General features: G+C 40.5%; 2 protein-coding genes and 1 pseudogene across 4 annotated transcripts in view; 1 reads left to right on the forward strand and 2 right to left on the reverse strand.

Annotated features, from left to right (window-relative positions):
• Window positions 1–779: 779 nt before the first annotated feature.
• On the reverse strand, window positions 780–18500 carry MFAP3 (microfibril associated protein 3). 2 transcript variants are annotated; one of them, XM_045827292.1, is made up of 3 exons: window positions 18459–18500; window positions 8073–8549; window positions 780–4979 (listed from the first exon to the last, which is right to left on the reverse strand). In XM_045827292.1, the coding sequence occupies exons 2-3, from the start codon at window positions 8365–8367 to the stop codon at window positions 4186–4188; spliced, it is 1089 nt and encodes a 362-aa protein (XP_045683248.1). In that variant the 5' UTR covers window positions 8368–8549; window positions 18459–18500; the 3' UTR covers window positions 780–4185. The 2 variants fall into 2 exon arrangements, with proteins under 2 accessions (XP_045683248.1, XP_045683250.1); XM_045827294.1 differs by lacking the exon at window positions 18459–18500 and adding an exon at window positions 13705–13748.
• Window positions 14888–15019, reverse strand: LOC123813273 (annotated as a pseudogene).
• A 32-nt stretch (window positions 18501–18532) lies between the features above and the next one.
• The window catches only part of FAM114A2 (family with sequence similarity 114 member A2), a 29126-nt gene continuing 27024 nt past the window's right edge, over window positions 18533–20634 (forward strand). The window contains exon 1 of one of the 2 annotated variants that reach the window (XM_045829597.1): window positions 18533–18589. The gene's annotated coding sequence lies outside the window, so the exon portion shown is untranslated. Of the gene's footprint in view, window positions 18590–20146; window positions 20274–20634 lie in introns of those variants that run through there. The other variant, XM_045829591.1, reaches the window with a different exon arrangement.

The raw sequence follows: 20634 nt of genomic DNA on the forward strand, positions 1-20634 counted from the left end.
GTCGTCAGCTGGACATGGCTGCTGACAAAGCTGCCACTGATTTCTAGCCCCACACTGCATGGCATGTTACAGCTAGCATCTGGTTTCGATGCTGTATTAAGTGCTAACTTTGTGAAGTAGGTATCATCAACCCCATTTTACTAACGTCCAGAGAAGCCAAGTCCCATGGTTACATGGCTAGTGGTGAAATCAGAACTCGAAGTCCAGTGACCTTTGCCTCAGGGACACAAGGGCTGTTTTCCTTCTAAGGAGTCTGTGGCATTTAAATAATGAGTCATACCTCTCTACCTGTTTCTTTTGCCTGTCTTCTGAGATTCTGTGCTTTTCTATCATCACCCTTCATTCCCATTGGACTGCAACTGCTTACTTCTAACAGAGCTACCCCTCCCACCTGCCAAATCTCATCATGAACTTTTTCTGTTAGTCACATGTTTTCCAAAACATGTGTGAAATCCTTGTATCTGTAGTCCCTGGCTCAAGCTCTTCTTGCCTTTGCCAGGAACGTCTTACTCCAGGCGTGGGAAACTGCTGCGTTTGGCCCCGGCAAGGATGGTTCAGTAACTGCATCCTCGTGGTGACTGTGGGCAGGAAACCCACGTAAGGAAGTATGAATTACAGCGCCAAAAACATACATGCTTAGTAAATATTTGTAAAATTAAAATAGGTAGCCATGGTGGTATCCACCGTGATCCAAATTTACTCCTGGTTAAATTAAAACCATTAACATCAAATTCCATCACACATAAAAATGAATATATACTCTATAGAAGATGACAGACAAGTAAAATATAATATATTAAACATTTAATATTTTACATTCAAAAATGACATTAAAAAAGGACAAAACTTTAATGTAAATATCCATTAAAATGGTGACCATTTAAATATCATCTGAACCATATCAAATAATACTCATTTACCCTTATGAAGTGTGGTGAGCGCCTACAAGTTTTTGTATAAGGGCTGAGCATTTTCAACCTTACTGGCCTATATTGTGTCCTCTTACTGGTGACGCGGGGAATGTGGAAACTCGTGTTATAAGTGCTGGTGTGTGGAGACAAGGCTAGCACCCATGAGTGGCTGGACTCTTTCTGGGAAGTAAGCATGCCGTGCTCCCATGCCACTCTGGGACACAGGGGACGAAGTCTGATCTGGGCTGAGACTACATGCAGGGCGTGGTGAGGGCTGTGCCAAGGGCTTTGCTGAGGCTGACGGACTGAAGGGAGAGCAGTGTGCTTTGATTTTAAAATACATGTTAAGTGAAGCAAAGAAGCCAGAGGCCTTCTCACAACCATTCCAGGTCAGCAACTCCCAAGATGCTTATAACAAGGAAGCTGGTAGGAAATACAGATGCTCACTGGGCCAGACCTAAGACTTAACCTATCACAACAAATGCAGCTTTGAGGATTGGCTTATCAGCTCAAAAGATGCCTGCCTGCTTTCAGCTGGTAAAAAATTTATAAAAATGCTTACATGTCTATTTTTGGTACATTTATTTCATAAAGCCACCATTTCATAAAGACAACAAGTTTCATTAATTACAAGACAGAATTTATAAATGAGATAAATATTTCAAATACATCTTGAGTAAAGGCTTTTCCACTAACTATAAAATCTAATGAGACGAAAGTATATGTATACCAGTTATTATCAAAAGACTTTTAGACTACAGTTTAAGTTCAAAAGGTTAAAGATTTTACAAAAACATGAGACTATTACTTATCATGAAGATTATTTGATTAGATATAGAAAACATTAGTAAGTGCAATTTCCTTTCTCTTGAAAACTAGCTTTAGAAATACCAACTCTGCTTAAATTTTGACCTACTTTAAATCCTTATTGATGACACCATAACCTGGAATATTCAAAGTAATCCAGTTTGGCCACCAAATTAAGTCACCATTATGTTTCTAAAACAATTTATCCAGGATATACTGAAGTAGCCTGAACTTAATTATTATATGATAGTGTGAATTTACAGGCTTTTCAATTTTCCTGCATTTTTACAAAGCCCTGATTCCCATGACTTTGCATTAAAAAAGGTCTACCTTAGGGTTCCAAACACTCGTGTCCATTATGAAAACATGTGGGGTAAATCCATTCTCTTTAATGTGACAAGTTACATTCTAAGAAATGACCCCAGGGATGCTACATTGGGACAGGATTGGGGATACTATCTGAAGATCTGGGGAAAGATCAGGGACAGATCACAAACAAGGGATTTTAAAAAGTTTCTTTGTTTTATTCCCAGAGAAACATTCTGGGAAGGGAAATGTGTTCTGTAAGCTAGGGGGTGTTCCAGAGCCCTTGCTCTCATACCCAAGAGTATGAAAGTAGTTTTCCGTAGAGGAATACAGGTCTAGGAGCCAAGGCAAGCTCTGGCTAAATGGCTAAATGGCAGGTTTTGTTTGGCTCTGAAGGTTTCCATGGGAACAGCCTGAGAAACAGAAAAGGCAGCATTATCATATTTATCTATAACGCTACCCGATAAAACTGCACATTGATTCATTCATGCTCTCCAGAACAGATGTATTGTTTCTGATAAGCCTGGACAAAGAGAGGCATGAGTTCTATCTGGTCACACTTCGAATTTCCTCCCTTCCTCTATTTGAAACCTCAAATTAAAATCCTGATAAAACCTCCTCTGAACATTTCCCACAGGACCCCCTAGTTCAAGCAATGCTTCAATAATCAGAAGCCAAATGAAGAAACATGAAGTACCAAATGGAGCTCCACTGCCAAGTTCTTAAAATAAGATGACACCAAGCTTCCTGTAGCTAAAGAAATTATTCTGAAGAGTATCGACAATTCCATTATGCCAGATCTCAGCCAGGCAAGAAATAGTATCTTAAAGGGTTTATTACAAACAATTTAATCAGGTGGCATCATCCATAATTTTTCTCCCTCTTTATGTCTTGATCATTTGTATGTATGTGTATATAAATATCTATGTATCCATATCTATCTATTTAATAATATTTTTAATACAGTAACATACACTACACACCATCATTAAATCTTATTTCAAGTTAGTGCTTCCCAGAAAGGCTGCAAGAGCCTTAACTCAATTCTTTATCTGAAGTACAAAAATGAAACCCTCAACAACAATAAAATACAAACAAAATGAACAAGGTAAGCAGGCATGCATGCAACCTTTAGCACCATATTTAAGACCACGGAGGGCAAGAGGGTTGACAGTGGTCCAAAGAGGAATCGAGCTCCAGGTCTCCCCCAGGAATAAGATCCCAAACAGAGAACCCTCTTGTCCAGTCCAGTACTTTTAAAAAGGGAAAGCCTGAGAAATTCTCTTAACAGAAATGTCAAATCCCATGATTTACCAGAGACAGATGATTTGACATGGTTTCTTCTTCTAAAAGCAGAAGATATTCCTTAGAAACAAATGGCTCACTTTTGGAGATCAGTTGAGAAATCACTGCCAGGTCAATGACACCTCAGTAAGTTAAAAAGATATAATATATCCCCCAAAGGACCAATTTACTCATGGAATGTAGTTTACTAATGAGTAGCTAGCTTCCTAATAGGTATAACATAGACACGGACTACACTGAAGAGGTTCGACCTAGCACATGCAATTGCACACTCTGCAAGGCAAAACGATGGGAGAACACCCACATCTTCATTTGCTATGACATTGGTATAGAAATCTAAACCACAGAAGAAAGTCTCAGCTTGGTCCTTTCCATAAAGGGGGACTAAAAGTCCAGGGAAGGACTTATTCAGAGACGTGCTAAAGATTTCAGTGGATTCAAGGTGATGGGGAAGAAGTTGTAAGGCTAGAAACACCTTTAGGTATTATTTAATGCAAATACCTCATCTTATTAATAGAAAAACTGAGGCTTCAAGATACGTGTCAGCCCCAACCCAATGGATGAACCATGACCAGAGAAGCCACGGGACTCTCAGTGCAGCACTTTTCCCATTACATTGACCTCCGAGGCTCCTTTCAGTTTTCACGCACATCACCTATTCAAGCTCAAGGAAAAGGAATGAGAAATATCAGGCAGGAAAGTGCTGCCTTTTTACAAAGATTTTGGCAATAATGCACCTTCTGATGTGCTTAGTTGGAACAAGGGGAAAACCCTAGTCATCTTTTGTTAAAAATGTTATTTCCTGCATGAAGCAGGTTCCTGTTCCGAGAGCAGTTTTTGCAGGTACTGGGAGAGTTCAAAGCTGGCAGTTTTCATACACCCCATCTTTGTAGTTAGAGTTCGACTCGGCAGACCCCGTATCGTCAGGCGGGCTGAAGTGACTGCTGTCTTGAGAATCTGTACCAATACTTTTGGTCTCTGACTGAAGGTGAACAGAAACCTGAACTGCTATCTCCTGGCCTTGTTCGTTCAGAGAACCATCATCCGAATCTCCTCCTGGTGAGTTGCTCCGCCCCATCTCTGGGTTAATGACGTAGATGCCACCTTGAGCGTTCAAGGCAGGTCTCTCTTTAATTCTTTCTCCCATGTCATCAGGGTCATCCATTCGCACAGCCTCGAACATCTCCTCAACAAAGGCCCTGCAGTTTAGAATGAGTGGTGGGAGAGGGACGCTCCGTGCCAGTTCTTCTATGTAACGAGCAAACTCCATGGTCTTAAATTGTGTGACTTTGGCGAGCTCCAGAGTCTTGGCGGAGGTGATGATGGGGATGCGTTTTGCAATCTCAAAGGCCTTCTGAAGTTTCTCAGCCCCTTCAGTTCTGAAGAACTCATTGATAGCCTTTTCGGTCTTGCGAAGATGGCTGCTCATCATGCAGAGCCGTGTGACATTCAAGATGAGAGTGATCGTGAAGGCAATCAGGCAAACGATCATGTAGTAGACACTCATGTCTCCTGAGGTGAAGATGACACGCAGGGTGACAGAGTAGGAGGCACGGATTGGAGAGGTGATGAAACATGTATAGAGCCCACGGTCATCAAAGGCTACGTTGGTGATATTCAGGAAGTTACCAGAAACCAACCATTTTCCACCTGATAACCCAACAGAAATAAAAAGGATTACAGCATAAAGATTATTACCACTTAATATGCCAACTGGCTTATCAATATTCCTTTTCTTCATGAAAGTACTTTAATTCATCTGTTAGGCCCTGCTGTTTGTGCAAATCATGTAACAAACGGCAGACACTTATGTTCAGGGTCCGAATTTAAATAGCCTGGAACTTAAAAAGGAAATGAAGATCTTCCTTCTTGACAGTAATGATTATCGTGGCCACCTTTCCACTGCTAAATGTAACCAGCCTTTTAGGGAGACAGGTACATCTATATAACACTAAATGACTAATCTTAAAGACATGTTTCTATTTATACAGGCATACCTCGGAGATATTGGGGGTTCAGTTCCATACCACCTCTATAAAGCGAGTATCGTAACAAAGCAAGTCCTAATCATTTTGCTGGTTGAAGTCATGCCTTTAATTTGTAAAAAAAAATATAACATATGTGAAGCACAATAGAGCACAGCAGTTAGGTGTGCTTGTATGTGTGTCTACATCACAGTGTCTACCTACACATTTTCACATACTAGAAGAATATGCCTCAGAAATATAAAACAGTGCTCATTTCCAGATGATGGGTTATGAGTAATTTTTATTATTTTCTTTTTATTTAACTGTGCTTATTTTCAATAATGAACTTATACAATAGACAAAATTGTTTTTAAAAAAAACCCTACTGATTTAATGAATTTGTTTAATTACTAATTGGCTAATGGGGCATGCCTTGCACACCTTAATTTGTTTTGTTAGAAAAGGTTTGTTGATGATATCATCTCGATTTTCTGGCAAGAGTAACTGATGCACAGGCCAAAAGACATGTTCCACACGTCAGGGTAAATGAGCAGCTTGCTAAAAGAGTAAAGCTGCCTTTGAGATGACTGGGCATCTGTTTTTAACCTAAAACATGCCACTCCTCTTCCATATATGAAGGTATCTTCATTCAGGAAACACGTGTACAAAACTATAAGAGGGTATGAAAAGCAAAGCATACTGACCTTGACTCAATAGCCTTTCATAACCTGGCTCTCCTTGCAGGATTCTCACTCTCATGTCTGCAGTAAATTTTCAGCATATTCTGTGCTTTGACTATAACAGTCATTCAAAGATGGGTTGGATGGGCTAATCTGGGGTGTAGGTATGCCTACAGATGGTGTCCCAGAGGGGGCTAGGTGACTGCTTCTTAAGCACCACCTGAATCCTCATCTTCCAGATCTCTTTAATCCCCAAGATCCTATAGTTCTGGATTATTTTAGTGGCACATTTCTTAGTAAGCACTTTGGATTTTGCTTATGGTTTTCATCATCAAAATTTATGTAAATTCTATAGTTATATTTAAGAGCCATCACTTCACCAACATAAAAGGAAGAGGAAAATATGTAACTATAAATAAAGCAATTATTCCTCAAGCTCCTGTCTTTTGAACTTGTAGCTACGAAAAGGACACCCTAGGAATCGAAGATATGATGAACTACATAGACTCCATTCATCAGTTACTGTGCTATGACCGCAATCTAAACTCCCCAGCTCACTTGCTGATAATAGCTCAAGCTTTATGAACCTCATACTAGACTGGCAAGCTCTTTAAACTCCTCTCACTTGAGATTCATAAAACTTAATACAATTTTCTAAAGCTGCTGTTGAAAGCACCAATGACAAATGTTAGTTCAGTGGTTTTCCAAGTGAAGGTAAAATAGGAAAATAAAACTGCCATTCCAATTGACTGGTCTCAACCTAACCTAAGCTTTTTTATGCAGTCAGCCTGTAATAATCACAGTAACTGAATAATGCAAACCTCAGTGGTATTTGGTCAGGACCCTACAGCTCAAAGAAGGTAAGAGTCCAGTCCGGTGAGTCCAAATGTGGAACCCCAAATCAGGTTCCAAACACACATTCTGGACACCACTCTAGAGATTCTGATTTCATAGGTCTATGTTCTTAAGAAGCTAGTTAAACATGCATTGCTCTTTCTAACAATTCAAACACTTCAAATCCCCTGGGGACCCATTACTCAGTTTGTAGACATTTAAAATGTTTTGTATACACTTTAGAAGGAAACACCACCTGTCTCCTCCTCTTTTTTATAACCAAATATCCTTTATATTCCAAGAGACTGGACTATCTTTCTAGCAAGAAAGATAAGGGGCCTTTTCCAAAAGTGAACCTTGTAAGAATCCCAGATTTAATCTTTATCCTAATGATTTTTCATGGTGATTTCTTTCTGGCATATTTTAACACAAGTAGTATTTTTTTTAAAAAATTTCTTTCTAACAGAAAACTAGTTGAGGAAACAGCCTGCTGATTAAGATGTGTTCACAGGTCCACAAACAGAAAAATCAAAAACCTGTCAAAAAGTAGATCTTGGTCACATTATTATGACATTTGTGTGATTTTTAAGATGGAGATACAAAAAAAAATACAAGAGAAACTCCCCTGTTTTCAAGTAAATTAAGTGCATAGAAAGGAAAAAATGAGCTAGGAGGCATTACAGAGCTGCTCCTCAGTGGGCTTCCAGTTCCCAGAGGGACTGAAAGTTTTTGCATAGATCTATAAGCATAAAAAACAACAACTCTAAAACCCTGGGTTTCCTCTAACATTTTTAGTAACTAATTTCTGAGCAAAATGTCTTTACAAATTTACTTAAGTCTGGCCCAAATCCTTCTTGCTGCACTCACACGGGGCCACCACACAGTTCTGTCCACACCACAGTCCAGGTGAACGGTCTCCGGAGCCGTCCACTGCAGAGCCTGCCCAGCTGCTGGCGGTAGCTCTGATGGAGTCCACCTTCGAGGAAAGGGAAACCAACTCACCAAGAGGAGAGAAAGTGGCTCACTGTCATCCTATGAACACCTTTTAAATGTATAACTATTCCTTAGTTTGTTCTTCTCTTGGTTAATTATAATTAATTTGCTTTTTCTGATAGGTATAGTGCTCCAGGCCTTTCAAAAGTTTTAACTACTCACCCTGGTACCTCACCTTTGAGATTTCTTGTTGAATAGACCATAAAACTAAGAAGAAAGAAGTAACAGGGAATGAGTGACCTTGATTAATTATACCCTGGCATACTTACCTCTGCCTCTGTCGTCCAGCTGCTGTCCTTTCGAGTTGTACCAATGGACATCTTCATAGTGCTCGACTGTGAGAAGACACTCGATTGAAACACTAGCTCCCTCTTTGGCTATGATGACATCATCACCTGTGTGGGAGCCTGCTGAGAATTCAAAGCTTGGAGGAAATGATATATTGGAAGAACTATGATTTGCTCCCAGTGGGTCTATGTGGTCGAAGCCTACATCTTCCAAAACAAAAGCAGCTGGCATAGTAACACTCACCACTAAAGTGAATAAACAGCAATGTGGCTTCATGGGAAAATGGGAGACAATCTTGCTTAGATTTGGAGAAAGCTTCTATACTGTAACAAGGGTACAATGGGTAATTTATTGCTTGATATTGGAGTTTTCCAAAAAAGTGGTAGATCCAAATGGATTTTGACGTCTTTCACTTTGAAATGGATCTTCAAGATTAAAACATGTGAGTGAAGACCAACCTAAAAGAAAGTCAGATATAAAGTTTAACCAACGAAGGCTCATAATAGGGTAAAACTTTAGGCTCAATAAATTAATAGACGTAAAATTGATTAGAATAATCAGTACCAACATCAGGGAGTGAGTGCAACAGAAAGAATACCACCTAAAAATCTCACACAGAAATAGCAGAAAGAACGCTGAATTGGGAAATGGCAGACCTAGATTCTGGTCCTACAAACTGGCTATACAACCTTGGCAAGTAGCTGGGCTTCTTTTCTCATCAGTTCAATAAGGGACTGGAAAAAACAATTTTTAAAGACTCTTCTAGTTCTGAAAACCTATGATTCTATTTCGCTCCGACAAATTCTATGCAACAGGGAGTCAATGAAGGCTAAAATATTTAGCCTAGCGATCTTTTATTTCAACCTGCACCATCTGTTGTCATATCAATAATGTAAATCAACTGGTATATCGTAATCATAACCATGGAGCTCAAAATCTGAGTAGCTCAAGTACATAGATATATTAGATATAAATAATGCAGAGACAGTTGAATGCAGAGATAGTTCTTTTGATTTAATATTAGAAAGAAAATTGCACTATTTTATATACATAAATATATGTGTACTGACTTCTGAGGTATATCACTTGGGCAAGAATGTTAGACAAAATCATTTTTCTTTAATAGTTTCTTTAATATCAACAGACAAAATATAGTACATTTAAGTTTGTAAGAATACCAAATTTCTAGCTCAAAGTCTGCAAAACTAGCTAAGAGAGGAATTGACATCTTAAACAACTAGTTGGTAGAAATGTGAATATAAGCCACAGGGAATGATTACCAAACAAATTTAAAAGATGAGTAAAATATCGTGAATTAAAAAAGGAAAATGGTATCCCAGTCTAAGAGTTCACGTTATGGTGGTTATTGGCCTGGTGATTTGACTCCTTTTTAAAATCACTGTGTCTTGAAGAAAAATTTCCACTCTTATTTCTGTAAAATATGGGATGAAACAACTAGTTTCATTTCTTACAAGGGCCCAAAATAATTAGTTTTGGAAATGACATATTACTCCCCTTTATACATTCATGAAGGCTTCTTACATAACATAAAAGGCAACGGATCATTGTATTTTGCCATAAACTCCTCAAAGTCTGAATTACAATAAGCTGTAAATGTCATTTAATTTTCATTAGCCCTTGAAAGGATGGTTGAATGATGAAAATAATTTTCTGTATCTTTCAAATTTAAGGACAGACTAATATTTAGAGTGAAACAAAAGAACTTCAGACTTCGTTACACATAATAGGAGGACGCATGCACTTCTCTCCATTTCCTCCCCACACCCCACTGAAAGGACACAGAGGAAACACGGCACTTGGGCCCAGGCACTCCCTGGGACTTTGATGAGGTGTTCCTTCCTTTCATGCATTTTTTGCTATTTCTGTGTACAAAGTTATTATTATTTATGTTTTTTTAAAAAATCAACCCATTATTTCACTTTCATACATTTATTTTAAAAGGAAAGTCTGTATCACATCTGCACATAAAAGTAACTGTACACATAAACACAGTAAAAACAGAGCAGTGTTATTAACTTTCAGAGAGATTGCCATCTGCTGAAGGCTCTGAGCTAGAGGCCTGTGCTCTTTGTAGAGAAAAGAAACAGAAAAACAAATAAAGCAAGTAAACCCCCCAAACTCCACTATATTGTAATACCACCGCGTTTCTTATCCTGCCATTTCCCTCCCCTACACTTCTGCCCACCACTGAGTCTAGAACCACTATTTTAGACTAAAGGTATACATTTTTCTTCTACTCAATAATGTCTATATGTACAACCTACTGTACTACAGACACTATCTCTGCCTTCGTGGAGCTCAGTCTGCTAGAGGACATAGACACTAACTACGGACATACAAAATATACTACATGCCACCCACGGGAAAGTATAGGATGCGCCAGGAGACTCAACACTGGGGTCACTAACCTCATTGCAGAAAGCCTCCCTGAGAAAGTGAGATGTGCAATAGGACCTGAGGGATAAACAAAACTCGAGAATGGAAGAGAAGTGTTCTAGGTAAAAGGACCAGGGACAGGGAAAAACACACAGGTCACTGGTTAGGAGGTGGTCAGGAATAAGAGCTCAAGTTGTGGTAAGGAGAGGTGGTGACCAGAGAGTGCTGGGTCAGATGCCTGATTCTGGAGGGGAACAGTCTGGGCAACAGCAAAATTGGAGGTAGACTTTGGGAACTGGACTGGGAGGCTGAAGTGAGTGAAGAAGATAAGTTGTCCAGGATGAAGAGGCCAAAGTGAGAGGCTAAGAGTGGGGTAGATGCAAGCACGGTGATATCCCCCCAGATCAAGGCAGCTAGGGTAGAAGACACTGGAAATAGAAGAAATGGACTCCCCTGCCCTGAGATGCAGGAGCTTCTGGGGAATGAACAGTCTCCACAGGAGAGGGCTTCCAGCAAGCAGTGTCCTGGCCGTATTACTGCTGTGCGGAATCCCTTCTATAGGCAGCCTCCCTGGGCCTCCTCTCAAGGCCTGGCTGTTCCTCCCAAATGGATGCAGCATACACCTGGATCCAGGATGGTTCTTCCCTGACCCTTTTGTCCTCCCCATTATACTACATGCCTGGTTTAGTACATGCTGCTCTGTACTGCTAGGCAGTCTTCCCCGTCTCACCTGTGAGCCCTGCGAGCACAGGACTATAATTTTTATTGCTATACTGTATAACTAGCACACGCTCAGTAAATAGCTACTGATGGAGATTAGTTTAAACTTGATAAAGTATGTGATGAATCTTTATAAATCAAAGAATGCTAGGCAACAGGGGTCATAGTTATTCAAACCGACAGGCATTTATAGTGCTTATCTTCTTGGACACAAAAGAGACAATGCTGACAATCTCGAAAGAACTTAAGGGCGTAACGCCTAAAGAAATTCCTTGAACCAGCCCCCAAAGTCTCATGTGCTATCTTGTTCTAGAAGATGTCGGTGGGAACAAAAGATTACCAAGTGTAGAGCTTCCGAACCAGGTTGAGTATCACAATCATCTACAGAACAAGAACCACTGTGTTCAGACCTTGGAACTCAGGGTTTTTAATCAGCTCCCTGAGTGACTCTGAGGCAGAGGGTCCATGAGTGGCATCCAGAGACCACTAATATACTTGCTTATCTCCTCTACAACAGCCCTGTCCAATGGTGCTCCAGCCTGGGCGAACACCGCCAAGATGACAGAACTATCACTCGCATGCCATTTGGGAGTAGATCACCCTGGAACATCATAATTGCAGGCCTCTGATAAGGGCAGGGTAGCAGAGAAGTTCAAAGTACAGACTCTGGAGCCAGATTTCCTGGATTCCAACATGGCTCCACTTTTACCAGCCTTGTAACTTTTGTTAATGATAATAATCTCTCTGTGCCCTAGTCCCCTCATCTTTAAAGTAGGGGAAATAATAGTATATATTCTCATAGGACTATTGCGAGGTCTGAATGAGACAGTATATATAAGAGAGTCTAGCAATAGTAATCACGAAATAAACTCTAGTTATTATTGTTAGTGGTCCTTTGAGACATTGTACTAAATTCTACACCTTACGGAAAAACCATTACTTAAGTTAGATACAACACTTTTATTCAGAATACCACCAACCATTTAAAAATCTTAGGGGGCGGGGTAAAATTCCATTACATAATTTCAATCTTTAATTTTAAATTTTTCTTTTTTCTTACTGCAAATAAATATTTTGCAAAAATGCAGATCAAACAGGCATTGTAAACTATGCTTGGCCTCCAACCACATACAAGCTAACATTGTTTTCACCTGTCCTGAGTTTGTGACGGAAAACCTTTGATGTGATTTACCTGGCCCATGCTTCCCTTTTTTGAACCCTGCCTTCTCCGGGCCAGGAGGAAGCCAACGCACTGGCTGGCTAAACTCATTGAAACCTTTGTTCCTGGAACTTGGAATCGAGACACCATGGGTTAGGGCTTTTTGAGGAAGAGAAGGAATATAGGGGGCTGAGGCAGTCAGGTTTGGGCCACAGACGAAGAGCAGGAGAGAGAAAGGACAACAGGGAGGGAGAAGGGAGAGAGAGGGTGGTAGAGAGGAGCAGAGGGGAAGAGAGAGACTCACACATGCAGTTCTGGCTCCTGACAGAATTCTACTCCCTGGTTTCAATAAGACTGTTTCTCCCCGCCCCTCCCAACTGGCCCAAAGAAATAAGCATCTTTATTCAAAATGAAGACCACGAAAGTAAAGGAAATGTGCAAACAAGAAAGGAAGGGAAGACATGGCTAGAAAGGAGAAAAAAGATGGAGTTCAGCAAAAGCAACTAGGCTGTGCTAGGGCCTAGCACACCCTGCGCCTCCCCACACCCCGGGGTGGCACAGAGGCTGCTCACGCAGTCAAGATTTCAGGTCCCGTTCTACACAGACATAACCGTGTGCCTCTATGAGAAATTTAGAGAAAAAAATGTACAACAGGGTCTAGAAAATACTGTGAACACCCTTAAACTGCTCTTAGGTCAAAGGTGGCAGAAGTACCTGGGCCCACTAATTCATGCCGGGAGAGCGAGGGGCAGCACACTATCTTTATTTGGCCAGCCAGTAAAGGCAGGCCCAGTCTGGGTGCCTCATACTCACACCATGGGCATCCCAGACACAAAGGCCTCCTATCTAGCCTGAGCTACTAAAAGACACAACCCATGGGAGATGAGAGGCTATGTGGCAGTTGGGAGAGAAAACAAGGGCAAAGATATGTGCGTGTTCTAAGGGACAGAAGCAGACAAGGGAGTGAAGGGAACAAATCACACTTGGGATCAGGATACCCTTGACTTATCTCCTTATACTAAATTTCCTTTTACTTAAAAGTTAGTGTGAATTGGTTTCTGCTACCGGCAACAAAAACTATATTGATTAAAACCATTCTACTCATTCTGGAGTAATGATTTTAAAACAGCTTAGTGTCGCCAGGGGCTCATCATGCACAAGACGAAGTCCTGGGCGTGTGTGCAAGGGAAGCTGAGGCGAACTAGGATACTGTCCCAGACCCTCAAGAATTGACAAACTAGCCTGGAGGCAGAAACAGCTATGTATAAGACAGTGTGAGATGTAATGAGAGAAGTATAACTGTCTGCGTATGCAAAAGAGAAAGAACTTGAATTCACCTGTAAGCCTGGAACTTCCAGATGTCATGCCTGCTATTCTCAATGCAGCAGCTGACATTTGGGGACTAAGAAGAAAGAGTTCAAAAAGGAAAATTAAAGTGCCACCTTCCTGCAAACAGTTAAAAGGCTATGCTATGCTTGTGGATGAAGTTACTTGGTAGAATTTTTTACTACCTTCCTTCAGCATGAATAAGAAAAACAGAAAAATGTAACGCTCAAATTTATGCCAACGCCTTTTTCATCTTTTAAGTGTAGTAAAATGTAAGCTTTTCTAAGTTCATGAATAATCAGAAAAGTAGATGATTTTACCCTACAAAACCATTCTGAATATTGGTTATATCATTAAAAAAAAAAAACGAAAGAAAGAAAAGTGCCTAAACTGTCATCCCTAACAGATTGCCTTGTTGCTGTTCCTGCCAACTTCTATGAAATATTTGCATTCTGTTCCAATTCTCAACAGCAGTAAATAAGGAAGTAATGTGGCTGATTTCCGTTTTTGTGGCTCAAGATTAAGTTGGCTGAGGAAACGGCTGTTTGCAGAAATAGTTCTGGGATAACTCAAAGGGAGGAAAACACTGAGGCCCAGATGGTATTGGCTTTTGCTCCAAGTATACTGGGATATTAATGCTTCATTCTCCATAATTAAATGTGTTCTAGGCTGTATTTACAGCTCATCTACTCTTCTCTGCCTGCATTGTTACACTGGAAAAATGGAGAAGTTCCCCTATCTCTGCCACACAAATGGTCTGAGTGGCATTCTGAATTGGCAAAGGGGGGAAAGGCAAAGGAAGATCCAATTTTGTTAGCAGATTGTTAGCACTCCTCCATTCTTTGCAAAGGACAAACATAAAGCTATTCTGCTTATAGTGAAGCATTTTATAGGGACCTGTAACATAAAAGCGTAAGATTTAAAAAGAAATCACCATTTTGAGGGCTATTTTCTAAAAGGTTTCTGATTAAAATAGCTCCTGTGTTCCCAGTGGTATCTCGGAGCCGTCCCATACCTCCTAACTGGCACTTTGGCACTTTGCTCCAACTGTAACATATTTTCGGGCACACTGAGAAACACCTTCTGCATTAATTGGAGCTTTGTTTTAAGCCCAGGAGTATTTGTTATACTTATGACTTCTATCCTTTTTGACATGAGCTGAAGCTACTAGATGCAAATGACAAAAACACTGATAACAGGTTTGATTTATAATCTCCTTATCCATTTCTTCTCTATAGTTTGAAAAATATCCCAGTATCTAAAACTCAGTATAACTGATAAGAACAGATACTACACTTGATCTTAGCCAAAAGGCCGAGAAGCGATAAAATTCACTATAACTAAAATTCACTATAACTAAAAGCTCACTCCCAACCTCAGATCTACTTGTCCAGCACATACATAGCTTGAATTATAGTTACACCATAGAGCTCTTCCAGTTTTGCGAGATCAAAGTTATAGGGTCACTACAGCTTGGTGGTTAGAAGCACTGGAATTAAGAGTGCCTGATTCTATCACTGGGTGAAATGGTGGGTTTGAGAAGCCTTAGTTTTCACATCTATTTAATCAGGTTATTAATAGTAAGCACCTCATAGGGTAATTGTGAGCTACCCTGTGAGGTGAACTAATGTGGGTACATTACAAACACATGCTATTGTTATTATTAGTCCAACTCCTAGATGTTTTTCTATTAAGCCCTACGTCCCTAACCTAGGTTATAGAAATTCTACCTTACCTGGAAATCACACTATCCTTTTAATTTCCAAATGGGACTCCTTAACTCCAATTATACTCCTTAGATGTCTCAAACACTGCTCTCTCAGAACTGGTCCTAAACACAAATCCAAGAAAGTCAAAGTGATTTCAAAACCATTGGAGATTTTCCATTGCCTAAGGGATAAGTTTCAAACTCTAGTCTGGCATGCATAATTCTCCAGGAATAGACTCAGGGGCAGAACAGAAGTTGCTAGACAGAGCCCAGCAGTGACTACGTGAATGATAATTGCTTGTTAAAGGATAAATGGATTTAGAAGTCAAGCCTGGCCTTTACTTATACCTGTCAATAGTCAGGATCTCGAGTGGTGTTTCCTTATCTAGAGGCTCATTATCATATTCATTCCTTCCTTTGCTTAAATCCTGTAACCTTCCCAGCTTCCCTGACATGGCTTGGCCTTAACTATACTTGTTTTACTCTCTATTCTCTCCAAATAATTTTTCACCTGAACTTCTATTTACAGTTGTTCTTTTGCTTAAAACTTCCTGCCCCTCCAGACCAATATCCTGTGGAAATTTGATCCTCTCTACAATAGCCAACTGAAATTTCACCTTGTTCAAAAAGCCTTTTCACTTAAACTCTCATCTCTACCCTCTTAATATTGGATGGATTTCTTTTGCTGTTAGTCCCCTAGCTCACTGAAAGTACTTGATTCTAAGACTTAACACTTTCTTTCTTCTATCAGTTGTTTATCTGTCCAAAAAAACGGTAAGCTTAGATGACACAGTTAAAAACCTCAGTCCTTGGAAAAGGATGGGATTCACACAATTCAAACAATTTGAATTTAGAGACTCAGCAACTTGGTAGTCAGAAAGGTACTTGCTACAAACTTCTCACTGAAGTTTTCAGAGTCTCAGACTCTGGAAACTGTTAATGGAGAGATGTGAAGATATGATAACAGTTACTGTTTTTTAAAAATTTTAGTAGGCAGAAAACTCTAGAATGAATTTTATCTATAATTTGTTTTCTCAAACTACAATTAATTCTTGGACCACTTACATCAAATTAATCTGTGGTGCTTGTTAAGGATGCAGATTTTTTGGCCTCACTCAGACTTATTGATTTGGCAATTCTATAATGGCGGCCTGGGCATCAGCATTTCAAATTGCATATGATTTTCAAATCAAGTTTGTAATTCTTTTGATTGTTTGCATAACCATATTGTAACCTGGTGATCTGCAAAGTGTGTCATACTTTGGGGGTGGTTTCCCTGAGAATTTTTATTTATTTATTTACTTATTCTTTAAAAAAGATTTTATTTATTTTTAGAGAGAGGGGAAGGGAGGGTGAAGGAGAGGGAGAGGAACATCGATTGGTTGCCTCTCGACAGGGGACCAAACCCACAACTCAGGCATGTGCCCTGACAGGGAATCAAACTGGCAACCTTTTGCTTTGCGGGATGACGCACAACCAACTAAGCCACACTGGTCAGGGCTCCATGAGACTTGTTAAATATGATCTTCAAAAACAATTTTCATAATAATACTAGCACATTATTTGCCTTTTTCACTTCCTCACACAATATGCTGCAATTTTGCTGAAGCTACATGATGGGTGATAATCAAAACGAATGCAGGAGATGTGAAAATCTAGCTGTTTTCTATTAAGCCAGATACTAAAAACTTATAAAAATGTGAACCGATGGCTTTCTTTTAGGAAGTGACAATTATATATACAGACATTAAAATCATGATTCTAAAGGCATGAACTGTAGTTGAAAAGACTTGGGTTCTGAAACGGCCGAGTCCCTTCACCCCACTGGGACCGTTTTTCAGGACTGTACAAGGAGGGTGTCTGTAATGTCTTTCTTTCTGGCGCTCAGTCCGGGTTTCATGCATTCACACTGCTGGGAGGTGATTCTTTCTGATGAGGGGTCAGTTGTAAACTTAGTGGTAAGTCAGAGCATGTCATTTATCTGTGTACAAACTTTCAATTGTTTTCCATTGCTTTCCAAATAAAAGCCAAAATCCTTGTCGTGGCTCATAGACCCTACAAAATTTGGCCTGTTTCAGCCTCTGGCTGCATCTTCCTCTTTTTGCTTTAGTCACAGTGGTCGTTCTTCTTGTTCTTGACCTCGCTAAGTTTATTTCCACCAGAAGGCCTTTGCATTTGCTATTTCTTCTGCCTTGAATGCTCTTCTCCAGACGTTCATAAGGCTTATTCCCTCACTTTGTTCCATTACATTATCCTGTTTAATTTTCTTTAAAGCATTCACTACCCTCTTATAAATGCGATTTTTATTTTTATTAATTTTTTTCAATTATGGCTTACGTTCAGTATTTTTTGTATTAGTTTAAGGTGTACAGTCTAATGGTTAGACAATCATATACTTCACAAAGTGTCCCCCCCCCAGTATTTCCGGTATCTACCTGGCACCATACAAATTTATTCCAATATTATTGGCTGCCCTGGCTGGCGTAGCTCAGTGGATTGAGCGCGGGCTGCGAACCAAAGTGTCGTCGGTTCAATTCCTAGTCAGGGCACATGCTTGGGTTGCAGGCCATGACCCCCAGCAACCGCACATTGATGTTTCTCTCTCTCTCTCTCTCTTTCTCCCTCCCTTCCCTCTCTAAAAATAAATAAATAAAATATTTAAAAATATTGGTTATATTCCCTATGCTGTACTTTACATCGCCACGGCTATTTTGTAACTACCAATTCATACTTCGTAATCCCTTCACCTTTTTCATTTAGCCCCCAACCGCCCTCCCCTGTTTCCTGCTTCAGGGTCCGCCTCCACACTAGAATGTCAAGTACTTCAGAGCAGGACCACTGTCGGCTCTAAACCAGTGTGTCTGTCCCAAGCGCCCAGGGTAGTTCCTGGCAGGTGGTGGTCGTTAGGTAAATTTGGGATGCTCAATTCCTGCAGCTCAGGCCACGCCTTTGCAAAAAACCCCGCGGATACCCTAGCTCCCTTCCCCAACCCACCGCTCTGAACCTAGGCAACCCCAGCAGCTCCCCGGCAGCGACCCCCACGGAGTCTTCACTCACCAGTACGGCGCCGGGGCTTTTCCGGCTGGAGCAGCTTGACCTGGAAGTGCACTCGGCAAGGCGCGGCCTCCTCCGCTCTGAAAGAATACTTCCGGGGTAGTAGGAGCAGCTCGTCGGCTACCGTGGCGGCGGTGAGGGTGGCAGCAGGCTGGGTGCGGGGCTTCCAGGGAGGGGGCTGGTCGGGTGCGAGGTCCCGGAGCCGCCTCTAGCGGTCGGGGTCGCGGGGGAGGAAGACGAAGCGGTCTGGGGCTATGCGGCGGACACCTCGCGGCCGGACGCTAAGGCTGCGGAAGCGCTTTGGTTATTGAAGCGCTACGTTTGTATAAGGAAAACTCGTCCTGGACAAGATGTTGTCACCTTAGCGCTTGTTTACACTAGACTTGTTCTTGTATGTGGGAAGACGTGGGAGCGCATATTGTCCCTCTAGAGACAGCTTATTAATAACGATGCTAATCATGTGAACAACCGCAAGTACTGACAGTAGCTGACCCAGCCTCTGTTCCAAGCCCCTAACATGTATCGTGCCATTGAATGTTTATAGGAACCCTGTCAAATAGCTATTATGGCACTATTCCTATTCCTAGCATTTTGCAAACGAGGCAACGGAGACGCAGATGGGTGAAGTAACTTCCTCACAGTCACTGCAGTACAGAGTCGGCTGGAAGTCGCTCTAACTCCAGGGCCCGTGCTCTTGGCTACTAAGCTAAACCTCTTTTCCATTCCGCAAGTTCTCCAAGAAAATGAGTGTGTGTGTGTGTGTGAAGTGTATACATTTTTCCTTTTAAAAAAATGACTCAGCCATTTAGTTTTGCTTGTAAGATATCAGTGCTTGGAGTCTTTCTCCTCCAATTATGAAAATAACACACTTATTACAGAATACTTGGAAAACTTATCAAAGCATTAAATAGTGCCAATCCATGTACTTGGTATTTATTCCTCTCCCCACCTTTCCTGCTAGATTATGAATCCGTTGAGAATAGGGGTGGTGCAAGCCAACTAGTAAGGAATAAACAGCCAGCACGACAAAAACTCTTCCCATCTCGCTCAAATGTCTAGCACATTCCAGATGTTCATTAACTCTTTGTTACACAAATGAAAGAATAGCGATAACCAGTGTTTAGTATTTTAGAGTATGCTCTTCCAGTCTTTTATAAAATTATAGAAATTATTTATGTAGTATGTATACTATATATACTATGTGTAATATGCTATATTTAAAAAAACATATATATATATAGGTATTACTGTGTTTGGAGAGAGCATAAGGAGAGTGAAAAGATAGTTAAAAAGTACATATTCAACTACATAAAATATTAATTAAAATTCATGCCAGAACTGTGTAGTCTTTCCTTTTAGGTGCTTGAAGTAAGTGGGGCAGAGATTGTATCTTTATTTCTCAGCCTCCAGAGCTTGGTACCTAGTAGGTACTCAACAGATGTTTGTAAGCAGATGAATGAATGAAGGAGTATTACAGACTTGGTTTATATGTCTACAGGTGATTGTACCTAGATTATTTTTTCCTTTGTGTTTAGGGAATTATAAAGGATGTATATCATATAACCATATGACCTAGGACCCATGGTGTTTTATAAAAGTCTTTCTAGCTTATGCTTTCCCACCATTCTCCTCCCTGCCGTATTTGTTGCTGCTGCTGACATCCGTCCCTGGTCCATACTGTCAGACCTCAGGCCTTTGAGCGTTCCCATGTGTTGTTTCACACCCTTGTGTTCTCTCATTGACATCTTCATCTGTCGAAATCCGAAGTGCTCTTTGAAGCAGGCCTTGCAAGGTCAGATGCCTATAGGAGCTAATCAGGTAAAGAAACAGTCAGGTTGATTTGGGTGGAGATAATTTGTAAACAAAGTTTGAGTTTTAGATGTTAGCAATTAGTATTAAAAATGTTTAAACACTGTGCAGGCCAAATAAAACCATCTGCAGGTTGGCTTTGACATTCAAAAATTCCTGTTTGTGGCCAGTATTCTATGTTTATTTCAGATATGTTGTCTATGAATATTATTCCTTGTTTCTATTCCTTTTTTCTCTCTATATTTTAGCAATTTTGTGTATACCTCAATTATAGTACTCTTTCCAAGGTGCCTTAATTGTTAACACACTTCTCTTTTATTGTGCATTAGAAATATTTTTATGGCATGGATTGGGTCTAATTGTGCACTTA

This window comes from Phyllostomus hastatus, unplaced genomic scaffold (genome assembly GCF_019186645.2).
Source record: "Phyllostomus hastatus isolate PE091 unplaced genomic scaffold, TTU_PhHast_1.1 phas_contig_150, whole genome shotgun sequence".
Classification (NCBI taxonomy): Eukaryota; Metazoa; Chordata; class Mammalia; order Chiroptera; family Phyllostomidae; genus Phyllostomus; species Phyllostomus hastatus.

Excerpts from the sequence above, each read along its gene's own strand:
- MFAP3 (XM_045827292.1), bottom strand. The coding sequence starts at position 8,367 with ATGAAGCCACATTGCTGTTTATTCACTTTAGTGGTGAGTGTTACTATG. Across the intron at positions 4,980-8,072 it reads GCTGGACGACAGAGGCAGAG|GTGGAAAATGGTTGGTTTCT; the intron begins GTAAGTATGCCA and ends TTGGGTTATCAG.